Source organism: Scyliorhinus canicula, chromosome 22 (genome assembly GCF_902713615.1).
Source record: "Scyliorhinus canicula chromosome 22, sScyCan1.1, whole genome shotgun sequence".
NCBI classification, from domain to species: Eukaryota; Metazoa; Chordata; class Chondrichthyes; order Carcharhiniformes; family Scyliorhinidae; genus Scyliorhinus; species Scyliorhinus canicula.
The window spans coordinates 13,079,114-13,095,654 of record NC_052167.1 but is presented as its reverse complement, the minus strand read 5'-3'; the positions used below and the strand labels follow the sequence as shown (position 1 = coordinate 13,095,654).

The 16,541-nt window shown below is 44.6% G+C and overlaps 1 protein-coding gene across 25 annotated transcripts in view; it reads right to left on the bottom strand.

Annotated features, from left to right (window-relative positions):
• The window catches only part of kcnma1a (potassium large conductance calcium-activated channel, subfamily M, alpha member 1a), an 838,366-nt gene that overhangs the window by 652,078 nt on the left and 169,747 nt on the right, over positions 1-16,541 (bottom strand). For all 25 annotated transcript variants that reach the window (XM_038783288.1, XM_038783287.1, XM_038783293.1 and 22 more), the window contains exon 2: positions 13,602-13,766. In XM_038783288.1, the coding sequence (XP_038639216.1) occupies positions 13,602-13,766 (165 nt within the window). The remainder of the gene's footprint in view (positions 1-13,601; positions 13,767-16,541) is intronic.

The following is a 16,541-nucleotide window of genomic DNA, read 5'->3' as shown; positions in this document are numbered from 1 at the left end:
GACATTCATGACTTTGGTTGACCACATTTCTGCGCTCTGGGAGAGACTTGGTTGGAAGAATTCAAACATGAAGTTGGTCAAACAGGAACAGGGATCTGACAGATGACAACAGATCCGGCTACATCTGCATGGTTAGTGATAGATTCATCTTATTTGAAGTTTCAGTCTGATCTATTGCACCAAAGGCATACTGCCAACTCCATTTTGAGATGATGGTTTTGGGAGGTGGTGTTCTGGAAGTGGTGATGGAGTGGGAATGTCACTGAATTAGTAATCCAGAGACCCAGGGCAGCACAGTATCACAAGTGGATAGCACTGTGGCTTCACAGCGCTAGGGTCCCAGGTTCGATTCCCCGCTGGGTCACTGTCTGTGCGGAGTCTGCACATTCTCCCCGTGTCTGCGTGGGTTTCCTCTGCTTTGTGAGGGCCACGAAGAATCCAGCACGAATTGAAGGATAGGAAGAAATGACATTTATTTACAATAACACATACAACAGCAGCCGCAACTCCTTTGCTTTTCACTCACCTCTAGCTGGCTCCAAACTGGCCAGCTATATTTATGCAGGGAATCTGCTAATGATTTCTCGCGCCTCCTCATTGGGGAAGCTCATACTCCCAAAGGATTGTGGGATTGCCATTAGTCCCCAACCAATGGTAAGCAGGCAGTTTATAACACTCTGGGTGCTCCGATTTCCTCCCACAGTCCAAAGACGTGCAGGCTAGGTGGATTGGCCATGATAAATTGCCCTTAGTGACCAAAACGTTTAGGAGGGGTTATTGGGTTACGAGGATAGGATGGAAGTGAGGGCTTAAATGGGTCAGTGCAGACTCGATGGGCCGAATGGCCTCCTTCTGCACTGTATGTTCTATGTCTATGTCAGACTAAAGCTGGGGTTCAAATCCTACTGAAGCAGCTGGTGGAATTTGAATTTAATTAATAAAATCCAGAAATAAAAGTCTCAGTAATGGTGACATTGAAACCTATCACTGATCGTTGTAAAAACCCAGCTAGTTCACTAATATCCTTTTAGGAAGGTAATCCGTCATCCTTACTGATTCTGGCCTACATGTGACTCCAGACCCACAGCAATATGGTTGACTCTTAACTGCCCTCTGCAACAGCATAGCAAGCCTCAAAGGCAATTAAGATGGGCAACAAATACAGGCTTTGTCAGCAATGCTCACATCCCATTAAAGGATGGTTTTTAAATTCTGCTTTCAGCTGCTATTTCCTTTTGCAGCAACGGAAATGCGCAGGAAGCAAATGTATTGATGGTTCTTTTGGCAATACAAGATTTGGATGAGAAAAGACTGGTTTAGGCTGTCATAACTACCTCACATATTGTGTGCGCACCTGTCCTGATCCTCGGACCTATATTTATTGGGCACGATTCAGTGGCCGCGTTGCATCCAGGCGAGAGCACAATGCGGCTGGTAGATCCCCAGTAAAGCCTCCCGCGGGCCTACCGACAGCTTTTGCGCCTCACGGGATCTACCCAGGTCCCGCGAGGCGTCAGAATCGCAATGTCGCCAAAAAGGAGTGGGTCCAAACGGCGCTTGCTAAAGTACGTCTTAAATCTACACATGACCTACCTATCCAGGATCTATTGGCCTCCCGGGATCTACCAGCACCCCAGGGGGGCTGCAGCTGGGCACCATCAATGCCAGTCTGCAACAATGTGGACCAGGCCTAACAGCACCCAGTCTCCCGGGCCACTGGAGGCCCATGGGTGGCCAGAAATAAGCGCAGTGTGTCCTCCTGGCCCTTCCCCTGGAACGTGGGCATCTTGACACTGCCTAGGTGAAACTGCCAAGCCAGCAGGAGTACTGCCAGGGTGGCAGTGCTGGGAGACCAGGTGCCAGGGCCCAAGTGGTGCCATGCCCATGAAAGGAGGGTGGGGGTGGGGGGTTTAAAGGGTAGACGTATGTAGGACAGGTAAGTAGAGCCCTCTGGAAGGTTGGGGGCGAGAGGAGGGGGTTGATGGGTGGGGGACCCCCAGCGGGGTGTCCTCATGGGAAGTGTGGGGTAGTGTGGCGGGTGACATTGTCCATGGTTAGGGAGTGTGGGAAACCCACAAGCTCACTTAGGGATCGGGGTCTGATCTCAGAGTTCAGCTCCCCGGTACTGAAAAACATTCTAAGTGTGGACTAAACTGGTGAGAAACCCCCCAGGGCCCACGAAAGTGAATAAGTGTCATTTGATAGTGGTGGGATCTCGCAGGCAGGAAACTCCAAAATACCCACCACAAATTAACTTAGAAATTTTTCCATTGAATGCCATCCATTGACTCAGTTTTTTGGGTATGTCAGAACAAATCTTCAGCGCCAAGCTCCCTCTTGGACACAACCCAGATGCACAAAATAAACCTAAACATTTATTTGGGGCCTGTCCATGGTGATGGCACAAATGCCTCTTCACACAAAAAGGTAGTGGAAATCTAAAGTCCTTTCCTGAAAAAAGCTTTTGAGCTTGACCCTCCCCATTCTGTGTGGTTCCCCCACCCCCACGTGCACGAGTCTCAGACGGACATCAACCAAGAATACTCGCATCCCTTGTGAGGCCAAGGCGTGCGTTTGGTCTCTTGGAAGATGCCAGTGGCAATATCCCGAGCCCTGGAACGGGCAGGCTCCAAGTCCTCAGTGTCGGCTTTTCTTAGCAGTGTCCCCGTTCCTGCGGCCGAACACACTTTATCTGGCAACGAAAGGAAGAAATAAAGGGTGGCACACCGTTCCCGTGCGGGTGTCGTGCCTCTTCCGCTTGGACGGCGCGAGCCGGTTGCACCGTATTTCTAGTTGAACCTGGTACCTGATTCCCTGTCGGGAGGAAAGCCGCATACCCCCCCGTCAGAACACTTTCTAGGAGTGATCAGGTCCCCACATGCACTCCCACCCTTCTGCATCTGTCATCTCTTTACAGACAAGGCTCGCTGCTGTGTGTTGGCTTATCAATGTGATTAAAAATATCAAAACTGATATGGACCAATTTTTCTTTGGACAATCTATTCTCTCTTGAAAAAGACTGACGGGTTATCTAATTGTGTTCTTTAAAATTATGAAAAGTTTTGATAGTGGCTACATCGAGGGATGTTTATTCTTGTGGGAAAGACCCTAACCAGATACCATCAATATCGGATAATCACCAAGAAATGCAGAAGGGAATTCAGAAAAAACCTCTTCACCCAAAGGGTGATCAGAATGTGGAATTCCCTACCACAGGGAGTGGCTGACGTGAACAGTTTAGATGCATTTAAGGTGAAAGTGGACACGTATTTGAGGGTGAAGGAAAACAGATAGCTATGATGCTCGATTTAGATGGAGGTGGCGTGAGTGTAGCATAAATGCCAGCATGGACTGGATGTACAGAATGGCCCATTTCTTTGGCGTTTATCCTGTGAGATCTTATGAAATCCTATTAAGGGCTATGCAACAAAGGTGGTTTATGATACAGACCGGACATGATTTAATTGAATGGACAAATAGGCTCAAAGGTCAAGGGAGTGTATATCCAACTCTTGTCCTTCCTACGTTCCTACTCCGCTTAATTTATCCCAGCCACCACCAGCGATACAAGTTGGCCAGCAGTTTATCCTCAGTGACAAAAGATCATTTGCTCGCAAGAAAACGTTTGTCTCACTGTGGAAAGCTGACATCAGCTCAATAAGACCGGAAACATTTTCTAGGAGTGATCAGGTCCCCAAATGCACTCCCACTCTTCTGCATCTGTCACCTCTTTACAGACAAGGTATCTTGGCTCGTCAGTGTAGGAACCCCCCCATCACATCCACCTGAGCAGTGGAGCGCCCATTTATTCAGTTTTGAGCAGGTGCACTGGCTGCTGAACTTACCCAGAAACTTCACTTTGCATCTCCACATTGGCTTTGCACCCCATCTTTGCCAGACTGTTCTCCCCCCTCCCTAGCTTTGGCCAAATTGTGTCTTCACCCTATTAGGCTAACTCCCAACTCGAGGCCAAAGCTATGCTGCGAGCTCACTTAAATAAGCTGAATCCAAAAGTTTGGGCACACTTATCCCAGTGTGAAGTTGGCCAGCATGGGTCACACAGGAAATGTTCTCAGACTGTATTTTGTTGGTCTTGCAAAATTAGGGCTATTAAGTACATGGCCCAGAGTGTCTGAAAACCACAAGTAAAATATTCCTTACGTTTTAGTGGCAGGCAGAGATCAATATAACAATAGGTTGAAGGGAATGATGCAACAGCTGTCCTAGTTATTTACAGAGCTTTATAATTTTTATACTAGTTATCAAGAATTATCTTCAACAAAGCTTTAACTCCCATTCGTTACGAAGAAATAACATGAGATTTTGGAAGCAGAAATTGCAGATGGTGGTCACATTTTATTAGCCCATCACAGTCTTTACACAGGCTGGGAAATGACAGCAGGGATAGTTCATCCGATCGTCTGGGCAATTTAATTGTGGCGGATTTAAAGGCTGCCAGGTTTTTTATTTCTTTACCAAACTATCTCTGCATGACTGCACCTCATATTACTTCAAGTCAGCCTTGCACTTGTCACAGGAGTCGGACTTTACACAGCAAATGTGTCCTGAACAGACAGATGTTGATCTATGTGCATGTGGTTATAAAATGGTTACTGGGCAATAACAAACAAACTGAAAGGCTAGACCTGTGGAGTGTTCCAGCCATCTGTACTGCGGGTGACACACAATGATTGACTTTCTCTGTTGAAGCTTGTAATTATATTGCACAAGTGCTTATATTTAAGATCTATAATAAGTGTTTTTATGGGAACATGTGTTCATACATACTGGGAATTTAAATATTACTGTAGTCAATACATCAGTCATAATTTGCATAAAAGTTGCATCATGCCAACATTATATTTTCCTTTAATCTTTTAACTGGAATCAGATTCAGGACCGCTGTATGTTAATTTTTTTCCAGCCTCAAGGATATTTAACATTTGAAAGTGCGTCTGGATACACATGGAGCATAAGACGTTGAATACCATCTGCCTCTTGATCTGTAGCTTATCCGCGTGAAGCAACAACTGGGACTATACAGCTCCAGGGCAGGTCAGAAAAGCTCACAACAAGATTGCGATTAGCCAGACGGAGTCAAGCAATGTTTTTTTTTGAAAACTGCATGATGAACCCGGTGAGCCTCAACTTCTAACAGCATGAAATCATTCCCCTAACAGCATTTAACAACTGCAAGAGTTTGAAATAGTTTCAATGGTTGCTCCTGGTTGATTTCTATGACCCTGGTCTCTTTCCCATTCATGGCCTTTCGCTTTAAATACCTCTCAATCTGGTGTCCTCCTAGGTTCGACTTGCTTTTCAGAGCAGTTATGAGCTACACCAGGATTAACTTACCTGGAAAATGCGTAGGGAGTAGACAGAACAGACATGTGGCATTCAGAATTTTAAAAAACATGACAAGAGGTAACCAATACAGAGCTGAGTTGCAAGGCCAAGTGACGAAGTGATAGCACTCACTACTGACCTCGAAGAAAGTTGCCCGTAAAGATCAAGTGATCTCTGAAGCACAGATTTCACCTTTCCTGACATGAATTTGATTTTGGCATCGGTTCAAGGGGATTGCCGGTGTCCAGTAATAGCGATGGCATTCAGTAGGCTAAGCAGCCAATCACATTGATGAATTCTCACAGACAGCACATCAGGAAGAAGTGAAAAAAAAACACTGGATATCATTAATTTTTCAATTATTTTACAAAGAGCAAAATTAGTATTCAAATATTCACAGAGGATTGAGATTGAAGCCGAAATCTCAAACTTAAAAACAAAATTTAAACCTACGGACTTAAAAAAAAAATCAATGACATTCCATGAATCGAAAATTAGTTTTCAGGGGCAGAGAAATTGTTCAGCAATAAGTGTGAACGTAGGACCACAGATTCAATAAGGTGAAAATTATTCAAGGGTGTTTACATCAAGACTAATGGTGTAAAAGTGCAATTTCATGTCAATTGAAACAATTTCTAAAGAGCTCCATCTGCAGGAACATCAGCAGCACTCCCTGTGGAAATTACTGATGGAAATTTCTGGATTTCTGTATTTATCTGTCGATGTGCACATGCCAGAAGTTTCACAGTTGCAAGGACAGTGAACACCGGCAATTTCACTATTATTACAACCACAAAATGCGGGACATTGTTTAACATAACTGCAAAATATAAATGGCTTATTAAGTTGCCAACTCTTCACGATCGGCCTGGACATCTCCAGAAATTAAAGATGCTGCTTGACTTTTGGTTGATTAACATCGAAACTCTAATAGGATGGCTCATGTCACTACACCCCTCCCCAAGCATTTTCTATTCAAGGATACTTGGTTCACTTATTTTTTGCAAAGTCAGCATGGTTGGAGGTTCTGCCGACATTTTGTCAGGCAGGAAAAGGCAATTTCCAAGGTAACAGAGGCTGGATTACTCAATGGTTCCATGAATAAATGCATAAATGGACAATTCTGCCAAAGAATAAAGGTTTATATTGAGTTGGTTAATCAGCAATATGCTACGGGCAGCAGGGTAGCATGGTGGTTAGCATAAATGCTTCACAGCTCCAGGGTCCCAGGTTCGATTCCCGGCTGGGTCACTGTCTGTGTGGAGTCTGCACGTCCTCCCCCTGTGTGCGTGGGTTTCCTCCGGGTGCTCCGGTTTCCTCCCACAGTCCAAAGATGTGCGGGTTAGGTGGATTGGCCATGCTAAATTGCCCGTAGTGTCCTAATAAAAGTAAGGTTAAGGGGGGGGTTGTTGGGTTACGGGTATAGGGTGGATACGTGGGTTTGAGTAGGGTGATCATGGCTCGGCACAACATTGAGGGCCGAAGGGCCTGTTCTGTGCTGTACTGTTCTATGTTCTATGTTCTATGTAATCGCCACCAAGATAGTTTGTTCAGTAACTCCAGATTAACGGGGAAAAAAGTGAACAGCCAAAATTCTTGCACTTGATTGCTACCTGCAAAGAGCCCTACCTAATTTCTTATACCAGTAGAATTTTGCACCCATGCTACTTCAACTCCATGGTTACTGACACTTATGATGGAGCTCAGTTGTCAATGAAACTTATTGTGGTACTCCATAGTTACGAACACTCATTACGGTGGAGCTCCACAGATTCGATCATTTTAAAGGACAGGAGCTCCCTAGTTACTGGTGTTCACCTTGAATGAAAGTCTCCACTTAGAATTCTGCAACCACATTCTGCCAAGTTGGTGAGCTTGTATAATCTCAATAGTTAAAACATGAACTGTTCCTCTGTCTGCTATTTTAAGGAGATGTGAAACAAAATACCATAATAATAATCATCTTTATTATTGTCACAAATAGGCTCACATTAACACTGCGATGAAGTTACTGTGAAAAGCCCCCAGTCAACACATTCCGGTGCCTGTTTGGGCACACGGAGGGAGAATTCAGAATGTCCAATTCACCTAACAAGTACATCTTTTGGGACTTGTGGGAGGAAACCGGTGCACCCAGAGAAATCCACGCAGACACGGGGAGAACATGCAGACTCCGCAGAGATAGACAGTGACCCATGTGGGAATCGAACCTGGGACCCTGGTCCTGTGAAACAAGAGTGCTCACCACATATAACATCATACAAAACCATTAACTTCTTGGAGGTTAATGCTACCTTTCCAGAGCTTAACAATTGATGAAAAACAATACAACTGAAAATCCCACGTGCATGAAACAATTCGTAAAGTACAAACGGAGAATAGTTGGAAGGATGATGCAATTTTTATAATGCAAGAACATTTGTCTTGAATTTAGCAGTAGGATCTTCTCCCACCTTCCATTCCCTTTGATGCTGAACATTGCTTATTGAGAGGCAGCAAGAAAGTCTCAATGGTAAATTAAGCTAATTTGTACTGATTGCCATTTTCCCATCTTTCAAATTAAAACACCACATGCTGTTTTGTATATTTTTCATCTAGATAATTAGTAGATTTGTAGCTTTGCCAAAGTATGCAGTTTCAGGGCTGCTTTGCACTTCTTATGTCCTATAATGTGCTTGCATTTCAACGGCATTAAAGATTGGCATCCCATGATTTTCCAGAGTGCAGTTTCATTCTTAATAATATCTTGAGTCGGGGCACCACAAACCCAGCTTCACCTGCCAGAGTCATAATTAGAAGAGAACAAACTGATCTGAATCAATGTTGGAATTTGATGTGCCTCAGAAGAAATATTCCACAATGAATATGAACAATTAATGTTAGCTTATGGTCTGTAATATTCTGAGATAACAGTTGACATACCCATTTGATCTTTAACCACCGTGGCTTTTAAATGAAGATCGATTGAATGAATTTGTGTACTTGCATTTCATAAAAACCTGGCATCGAGCATTGGCACTTGGGACATTCGCTGCAGTGTCATTTTGCTATTAATAATTTCTTAAGTCAGTAGATCAGCCTCAGCTACCTACTCTAATTAGAGAAATTACTTGAACACAAGTTGGCTCCTGGTCAGGCAGGGATTACGCAATGTTCCAAAATTAATACCTTTAAATGTCTCAATCCACTGACTGGAAGATTCCAAGTTTACAGTTCACGTATCCCACTAATATTTGACTCAGGATATTTTGCTTTTATTTTTTACAAAATTTGATTTAATTAAAATTCTTTCAACAACTTTTTTTGATTTCTGAAGTAACAAACAATGTTTAAAATATTCAGCTAATCTGTCAGCATCTGTGGAGAGAGAAACAGAATTAAATATTTCAAGTCAATTCCCCTTTCCAACCTACGATACTTCTGGTGCATTAATCAACCCAGAAATGTTTGAGTCCACTACTGTTATTTTACGTTCCCGATCTGGTCCACTTATTGATGGAGGAACAAGAAGAGTCACTTCTTCCACATTGTCACTGATCTGCAACCAGTTACAACGGCATAGGTTATGCCGTGGTAGTTGCATGCCTTCCAGCAACCTTCTCACCCCGTATTGGGTCCTTGACTATTCCACTTCATTATCAGGTGTTGGAGTGGGACACTGAACTATATTCCATCAGATGACTGGACAGTAAACATATAATTTAGGGTGGCACAGTGGCTAGTACCACTGCCTCACAGCACCAGGGACACAGGTTCGATTGCAGCCTTGGGTGTGCGGGATTTGCGTGTTCGCCCCTCGCTTGAATTCACTTTCTCCAGGTGCTCCGGTTTCCTCCCATAGTCCAAAGATTTGCAGGTTAGGTGGATTGGCCATGCTAAATTGCCCTTTATTGTCCAAAGATGTGCAGGTTGGGTTAAGGGGTTATGGAGATAGGGCAGGGGAATGGACCTGGGTAGAGTGCTCTTTCAGAGGGTAGGAGCAGACTCGATGGGCCCAATGGCCTCCTTCTGCTCTGTAGGGGTTCTATTATTCAATTGTAGAAGGAATCATTTGTCTATATCTACAATGCCAGAGATCGAGCCACAACAATATACTGGGAAACTATAATGGTCCTTTTAAGTGAAGCTTATTACTGGAATCGGTGAGATTATCAGACTGAACATATATAGCAGCAGGGAGTGCAAGTTTTTAATGAGAGGTGCAGAGTAAGGCTGAACGGCAAGAGGTTTAAAAATGCCATTTGAATCTTGGGAGCAATTTGGATCAAGCAGCACAATGTAGGACAAAAGCTATTGTACAACAATTGCAACAGTGTTCCTGGAGGATAACAGCTTCTGTCAAAAATTATTGTTTGACACACGGAACAGTGGGGACAATTACACATCAAATTATTCCTAATTAGATAATTAAAGATCTTATGTAAGTAACACTTCAAGAGAAAACCTCAAACAGATTACAACAATCACCTGAAACCAAAAACATTAGTGTTGAAATTCATTGCTTTCTTCAATAATATATGGCCTTAACTTCACATGGAAGGGCTTGTTAAATTTTAGGTCTGCATTTGTGCTGGCTTTCGCGCAGTACAGCTACCAAGTGTTGGGGGGACTCTGTCATTAATATTCACACCCAACAACCAACGGTGAAAGCATCCCATGTATTCACTTTTTAAGAATCATAGCTTGCTATAAAGAAACCCATTATCCAAGGGGCTGGTTTAGCACAGTGGGCTAAACAGCTGGCTTGTAATGCAGAACAAGGCCGGCAGCGCGGGTTCAATTCCCGTACCAGCCTCCCCAAACAGGGGCCGGAATGTGGCGATTTGGGGCTTTTCACAGTGACTTCATTGAAGCCTACTTGTGACAATAAGTGCTTATTATAAATGTGAACAACCAGAAATTTACATAATGCAGAGTGAATGAAACATGGAATAATCAATTGAATCTCAATAATTGAATAGTAAATTACTAAATATTTTTGGATTGTGTGGAATGGCACGAGTTTTAGAGGAACATACTTAGATTTTGGCCAATTGTGGGTGGGACGCAAACCTCCTGTCTTCATATCGGTTGATAAAGGCCCAAAAACAGGTTATAACCAATTTTTGCCCCAAACTGTGCAAGCAAGTCAACACAACACCTTGAGATTATGTTACACTAAATCAATAGTTTCTTTGGCGAATGAGAGATCAAGTTGCCAATATTTGTTTTGCAGCAGTTTCTGATTATTGGTAATTCAACAACAGTTCAGCCTAAATACCCAAGATAAAAAAAACGCAGAAGGAATTCTTCACACTCACTTAGCCAGGGGAAGTCTGCTCCCTCATGTATCCTGCTGCACCCCTCAACAGACCCACCACACCTCCAGGGTGATCTATCTCTCTCTCAGCCACCTCACGGGTTCCCAACACTTGTCATGGCACCAAACCAAACAACCCCCCGAGGCGGCAGACAAAAATAAGATCTCTCAACACGTGCAACCATGGTGGAAGCTTCACGCGAGTTAACTTATTCCCATCAGTCTTCCCACTCATGCCATCTCACTTGCCTTGCAGGTCAGTCAACGAGCGCTGACCATCCTTGTGCCCTATGGAGACTATAGACCCGAGCAGCTCTGAGGGACAGATCTCAGACAAGATTCGAGGAGATCTCACAGCTGTCACCCACATTCTCCATTAGCACAGATACTACCGCCTCAGTGGGATTAACTAGGAGGCAGGCTTCTGTATCAATCACAGCTGACGATCTGCAGCAGGCGGAGGAAGGAAGGCCCCAGGGATCTGGCACTCAGAGGGAAATCGGAGCCCAGGACTCTGCTGAGCCCAAGGCCAATGAGGTGCCCCTGGGCCCAGTCATCTCAGAGCTCCTGGAGCTGCAAAGGCAGTTGCGAGCATCTGGAAGAGATGACAGCTTCACTCCTCAGACTGCAGGAGTCCCATCGCCTTGGTGCAGCCACTCCTACTCAACGAGGTCAACACTACGAGGGTGGACATGCTGCAGGACATGCACTCCATGGCGGGGGAATGTCTGCTCCATTGTTCTGCCCATGACTTCCATGACTGAGTGCAGGGGCTCCATGGAACAGGGCTTCAACTGCATGGTGCAGGCACCTGTGGGCCTGTGATGACCCTCCCCACCCCACCAAACCATATAAAGTTGCCAAGACTGAAGCCCACCCCCCTGGCCCTGACTTGGCCCCCCCACTTCCTCTTTGGTGCCCCCATCTGCAACTGGCACACTGGAGGGTGATGGCGACCCGAGCGCTCACTGCCAATATACCCTTAAGCAGTGAGGTCCCCAGAGCACTCACCACCAATATACCCTTTAGCGGAGAGGTTCCCAGGTTCTCGTTTTTAATCGAGCTGTTGTAAATCATGCCTATGTGATGTCACGTTGGCACCCGCCAAACAGTGAGTGGGGGTCCAGGTGAGACGACTCACTAATAAGATGCTAATCTATTTAAGTAAGGTCCCCGACCTTCCGTGGCAGGATTCTCATTGCCACTGACGAGGAGACTTCAAAGTCATGTCACATTGTGCACCATGTCATGGTTCTCGCTGATGGCTAATGCAGGCCGAATATTGCCCCCATTGTGCTCATGAGCTACCATAAACATTCAACCAATTGTGCTGATATTTTGAGCAGGGCTAAATTCAGGACATTTCTACCTCTCAGAGTCAGGCCTAGCAATTCAATGAGGCACGGCAACTTTTACAGGTATAAAACAAGCACCAAAGCATTCAATTGGAAGAGCACCATCTGCTATATTGCCCTGTAGCATTAAATGAGGCATCCAGGAACCATGCACAAAATAGTGTTGTTAGGCTACTTACTTGAATTAGCTGAAATAGTTTGCCCTCATAATTGCAATCTGCCACCGAAAGAGCCAGATTGTAAAAAAAAAAGGTACTTAAATGTGGTGCTGGGAGGTACAGGGGTGCTCCCGATACAGATCCAGGACTGCTCCAGATACAGAAAGAGGAGTGCTCCTCCCAGATAGAGGAGTAGTCCTCCCAGATACAGGAGTGCTCTAGATACTGATCCAGGAGTGTTCCAGATACTGATCCAGTAGTGTTCCAGATACTGATACAGGAGTGTTCCAGATACTGATACAGGATTGCAGCAGATTTAGATCCAGGAGTGCAGCAGATACTGATCCAGGAGTGCAGCAGATACTGATCCAGGAGTACAGATACAGAAGTGCAGCAGATACAGAATGCTCCTCCCAGATCCAGGAGTGCTCCAGATACAAATACAGATGTGCTCCTCCCAAATCCATATTAAAACCACAGGCTGCTGCCAGTCTTCAGCTGTCATTCAACCTTGAACACTTTCCTCAATTATCTCCCCCTCTCCTAATTCCGCCCCTGAATCATGTGACTGCCGCCGTCCTCCCCCCAACTTCCAATCATGTCATCCACCTCCCTTGAAAGTTCAGATTGCATCTTTCCACCAGCTGACATACCCCACCTATCTCAATCGACATCTCCCCAAACACCTCTCTTCCCCCCCCCCCCCACCCACCCACCCACCCACCGATAACCACCAACTACTTCCTCTCCCCATTGCATTACCTCTAACGATTGCCTTGGACTCTCCCAACCTTTCCTGACTGATCTCAGTCGAATGTAAATGAAGGTTAAGGCTCAATATCAGCCAGAATGGCCTACCCATTCTGGTGCAGGGATTGACTACTGTGCCCAGCCTTCGTTGGCCCACAAATATCCAGCTACTTAAATGCAAATACATTTTGTGTTGTGCGACTGATGTCTCCAAATGCTGGAAGTGCAGATGGAGGATTTCTCAAACAATGCCTGCAGGAGGGTGATGCATTTTGACGTTCAATTTCCCCAGTTATGCCAAATCAAATTTGCTCTCATCTTACATCTGCCCTACTCCAAGAGTAACGTATGACTGCATTGAGATTTTGCTAAGAAGTCTCGAGATAGATTTATCAGGAATCTTTACAAAACATTGCACTCTTTCACCTATTATAATCTCTTCTTATACTCTCTGCTTTTGAAAGCTGCATTAAAAAGCACAAAATGATGTCCAAATAACTCCATGGTGTCTGGACTCCCTTTGTTTGGTTTTTATTTTCATGACATAATCATACATTTTACCACCAGCCAATTTAATAAATTTTAACTCCAGTAGTAGACAGGACAGGCACTACCTGGTGTCAACACAACAAACTCAGCTGAATCTCGTACACCACAACTCTGAAGAGTGAAGGTTAAAAGTTTAAGACTCACAAGAACTCGGCCAGTGAGAGTTTGGGCAGATATCATGACACCTGCCCAGTCTTTTACAGAGGTCATCCAGCCCACTTCCCCTTGTGGTATTTCTTCCTTTTCGTCCGGGTCTTGAAGAGCATCATCTGGCTGGTTACCTGAGCCAACACCGATTTTCTGTGCATCCTGAAAAGAAACAAACAGGAAAATGTATGGTTTTAGTTTCCACCAGCAAGAAGACAGAATGGAAGGAGGGATATTTCTAAAGAATGCCACATTTTTCTTACTGCAATCACTTGTAATAACAGTTGCCAAAAGGGAATGCAACTAAAAATCAAGCGAGATCCTCATCTTGCAAAGTGGTTTGTTAAAGCTTAGAATCTGCCTTCTCAGGCAGCCTGCAGCATAAAATGGTTAGGGTTGCAGGATTCAGCTTGGTGCCCAGTTCCAGGACCTCAACAATAGTGTAAGCGAGCAGAACAGAGATCAGGTTATTTCCTCACAATTAATAAAAGTAATAATAATAATGATAACAACTTGTCACAAGTAGGCATCAATGACGTTACTCTGAAAAGCCCCTAGTGGCCGGTACAGGAATTGAACCCGCACTGGCATTGGTCTGCATTCCAAGCTAGCTGTTTAGCCCACTAATTAATGCTATTTTCCCATCTGTGCTGCTTCTATGATCCCAGCCACGACCATGAAAGGGAACATGTAGTAATCCACGGGAGGCAGGAGTTCCGTCACCACACCAATATTTATTTACAATAACGATATTATAGGAGCAGCTACAAACATGCTGGTAGCAGTCCAGTCAACTTAAGACTGGCTCACAAAGCCTACACAGGTGATTATATGGGCCCCCTCAATGAGCTATCATTGAGGGAGCTCATACTCCAATTGGCCAACCAATAAAGAAAATTGGAGTTCATTACAGAACACCAAGTCATAACGAGTAACTTTAGTTCCATCTATTGTCAGAAGGTGGACAGTTGGGCAACAATTGCCCAGATTATTTGCCAGTCTGCCTTCCCGAGATGGAAAGAGGGTATGCCCAATTCCATGGGGCCTTTCTTGTACATATGCACATTGGGACCTGATGATATTAACTCAGGACTTGGCTGGCAATCCACTGCCATCTTCCTGCTGGGCTAAACCAGGCTGGATGAGGATTAGTCCTGAAAAGGTTAGAGAAAGGAGAAGTTTTCCTTCATTCTTTTGTGACGCCAGAGAATTAGACCTTTAGCAACGGGCTGTTCCATATTCTCAACATAAACACTCGCACAAAGCTATGCCACTGCCACCCAATCCCACTAACCATGTGCCCGTGACCGATCTCTGGGCATCATAATTTCCTGCCATTCCCAACAGCTTCCAGACTATTCCGGATCAGAAATGGGCTGAAGGTTCTTAATGAGCTGGGAGTTAAAATAGCCCAGCCCTCATTTCTGGAGCAAGGGTGGAGTTTCCAAACTCACCTCGTCACCCATTCAACCAAAGTAAAAATCAAGGCCAGAGTTTCTAAGTCAAAAGAAAGCATTCAATCCCTGTGGATAGGGTTAATAAAACTCTCCAGTTAATACCAGTGAGCTGCTGCGATAAAACCTCGAAACATGTCAAAAATATCTGCGTGCGTGCACACATGCTGTGTGCTTGGATTGCACACAAACAGATTTATTTTGGCACCCGCATGGCTAGCGATTGACCGAAGGAGAGTCAGGACAAACTGGGGACAGTAGAACTTAGTGTGCATGGGTTGTGCTGGTCATCAAGCTTATATTGTAGACATCCCGATCCAGGGGACCTGCGATCTACCCCTGAAACAAGCATTATTGCGATTTGCAACTTGGAAAGTTGATGCTGCAAAATTGGAGATGGATTCTGGGATGAATTCAAACAGTCCCTCGTCACTGAACAGTATGAAAAGGTTTCCTAAACCTTTATTTTATTGTTAAGTTTCAGCCGGCGTTTCTTTAGTCAGCTCAATGGAGGCCTGCCAAAAATAAACTCCTATTTACAGAATGGCTCCATCAACAACATAACACAGTCTTCTTATGGTTAATTCTCTTCAATCCGGCTTCCTGCTCAGCTTCCCCCCTTTTGGTTGCAACATCTCCGTGAATTGACCATTTTCCTGGATGCCAGCTAATCCTGCCTAACAAACAAGTCTACTTATCAGAAGTTATAAGGTAAGTGGAAAGGAAACTGCAGCTCAGACATCTGGCTGGGAGCTGGATGTTCATGTTTTGATACAAGGGTGGGACTATTTCTGTTAGTGACTTAAAAAAATGGCAAGTTGGCTCAAATAATACCTCGAGGGAGAGGAAGAAGGGAGACGATGGGAGGGAAAGCAGGAGAAAGAAAGTTGGGGTGTGGAAGGAAAAAGAATGAGACAGAGTACCCAAAGCTTTTAAATCTATGGTATTAGCCATCAACATTTTGCACAGGTCGCAATTTTATAGTGAATACACTTCAAATGGACTTCATTGTATGTAAAGTGCTGTGGGGTGCCTGGAGGTTATAATTGTCACTCTTCTGGCACTTATTCAAGCTGTCAGTTGTTTATCACACCATCATTCTCCTTGCCCATTCTAATTTCCCATGTACTTTATCCATCATACGGATTTGAAAACCACACATTTCATTTCATCATACAAGCCTGCAGAACGTTCGACCAATCTAAAGCTCGACCAATCTAAAGCTCTTAACAGCCCTCAATACCGATTTCTGGTCACATTTTGAAGACAATTTTAGGAGCAGCACGGTGGCGCAGTGGTTATCACTGCTGCCTCCTAGCACCGAGGTCCCAGATTCGATCCCGGCTCTGGATCACTGTCCGTGTGGAGTTTGCACATGCTCCCCGTGTTTGCGTGGGTTTCGCCCCACAACCCAAAAATGTGCAGGCAAGGTGAAATGGTCACGCTAAATTGCCCCTTAATTGGAAAAAAATTAATTGGGTAC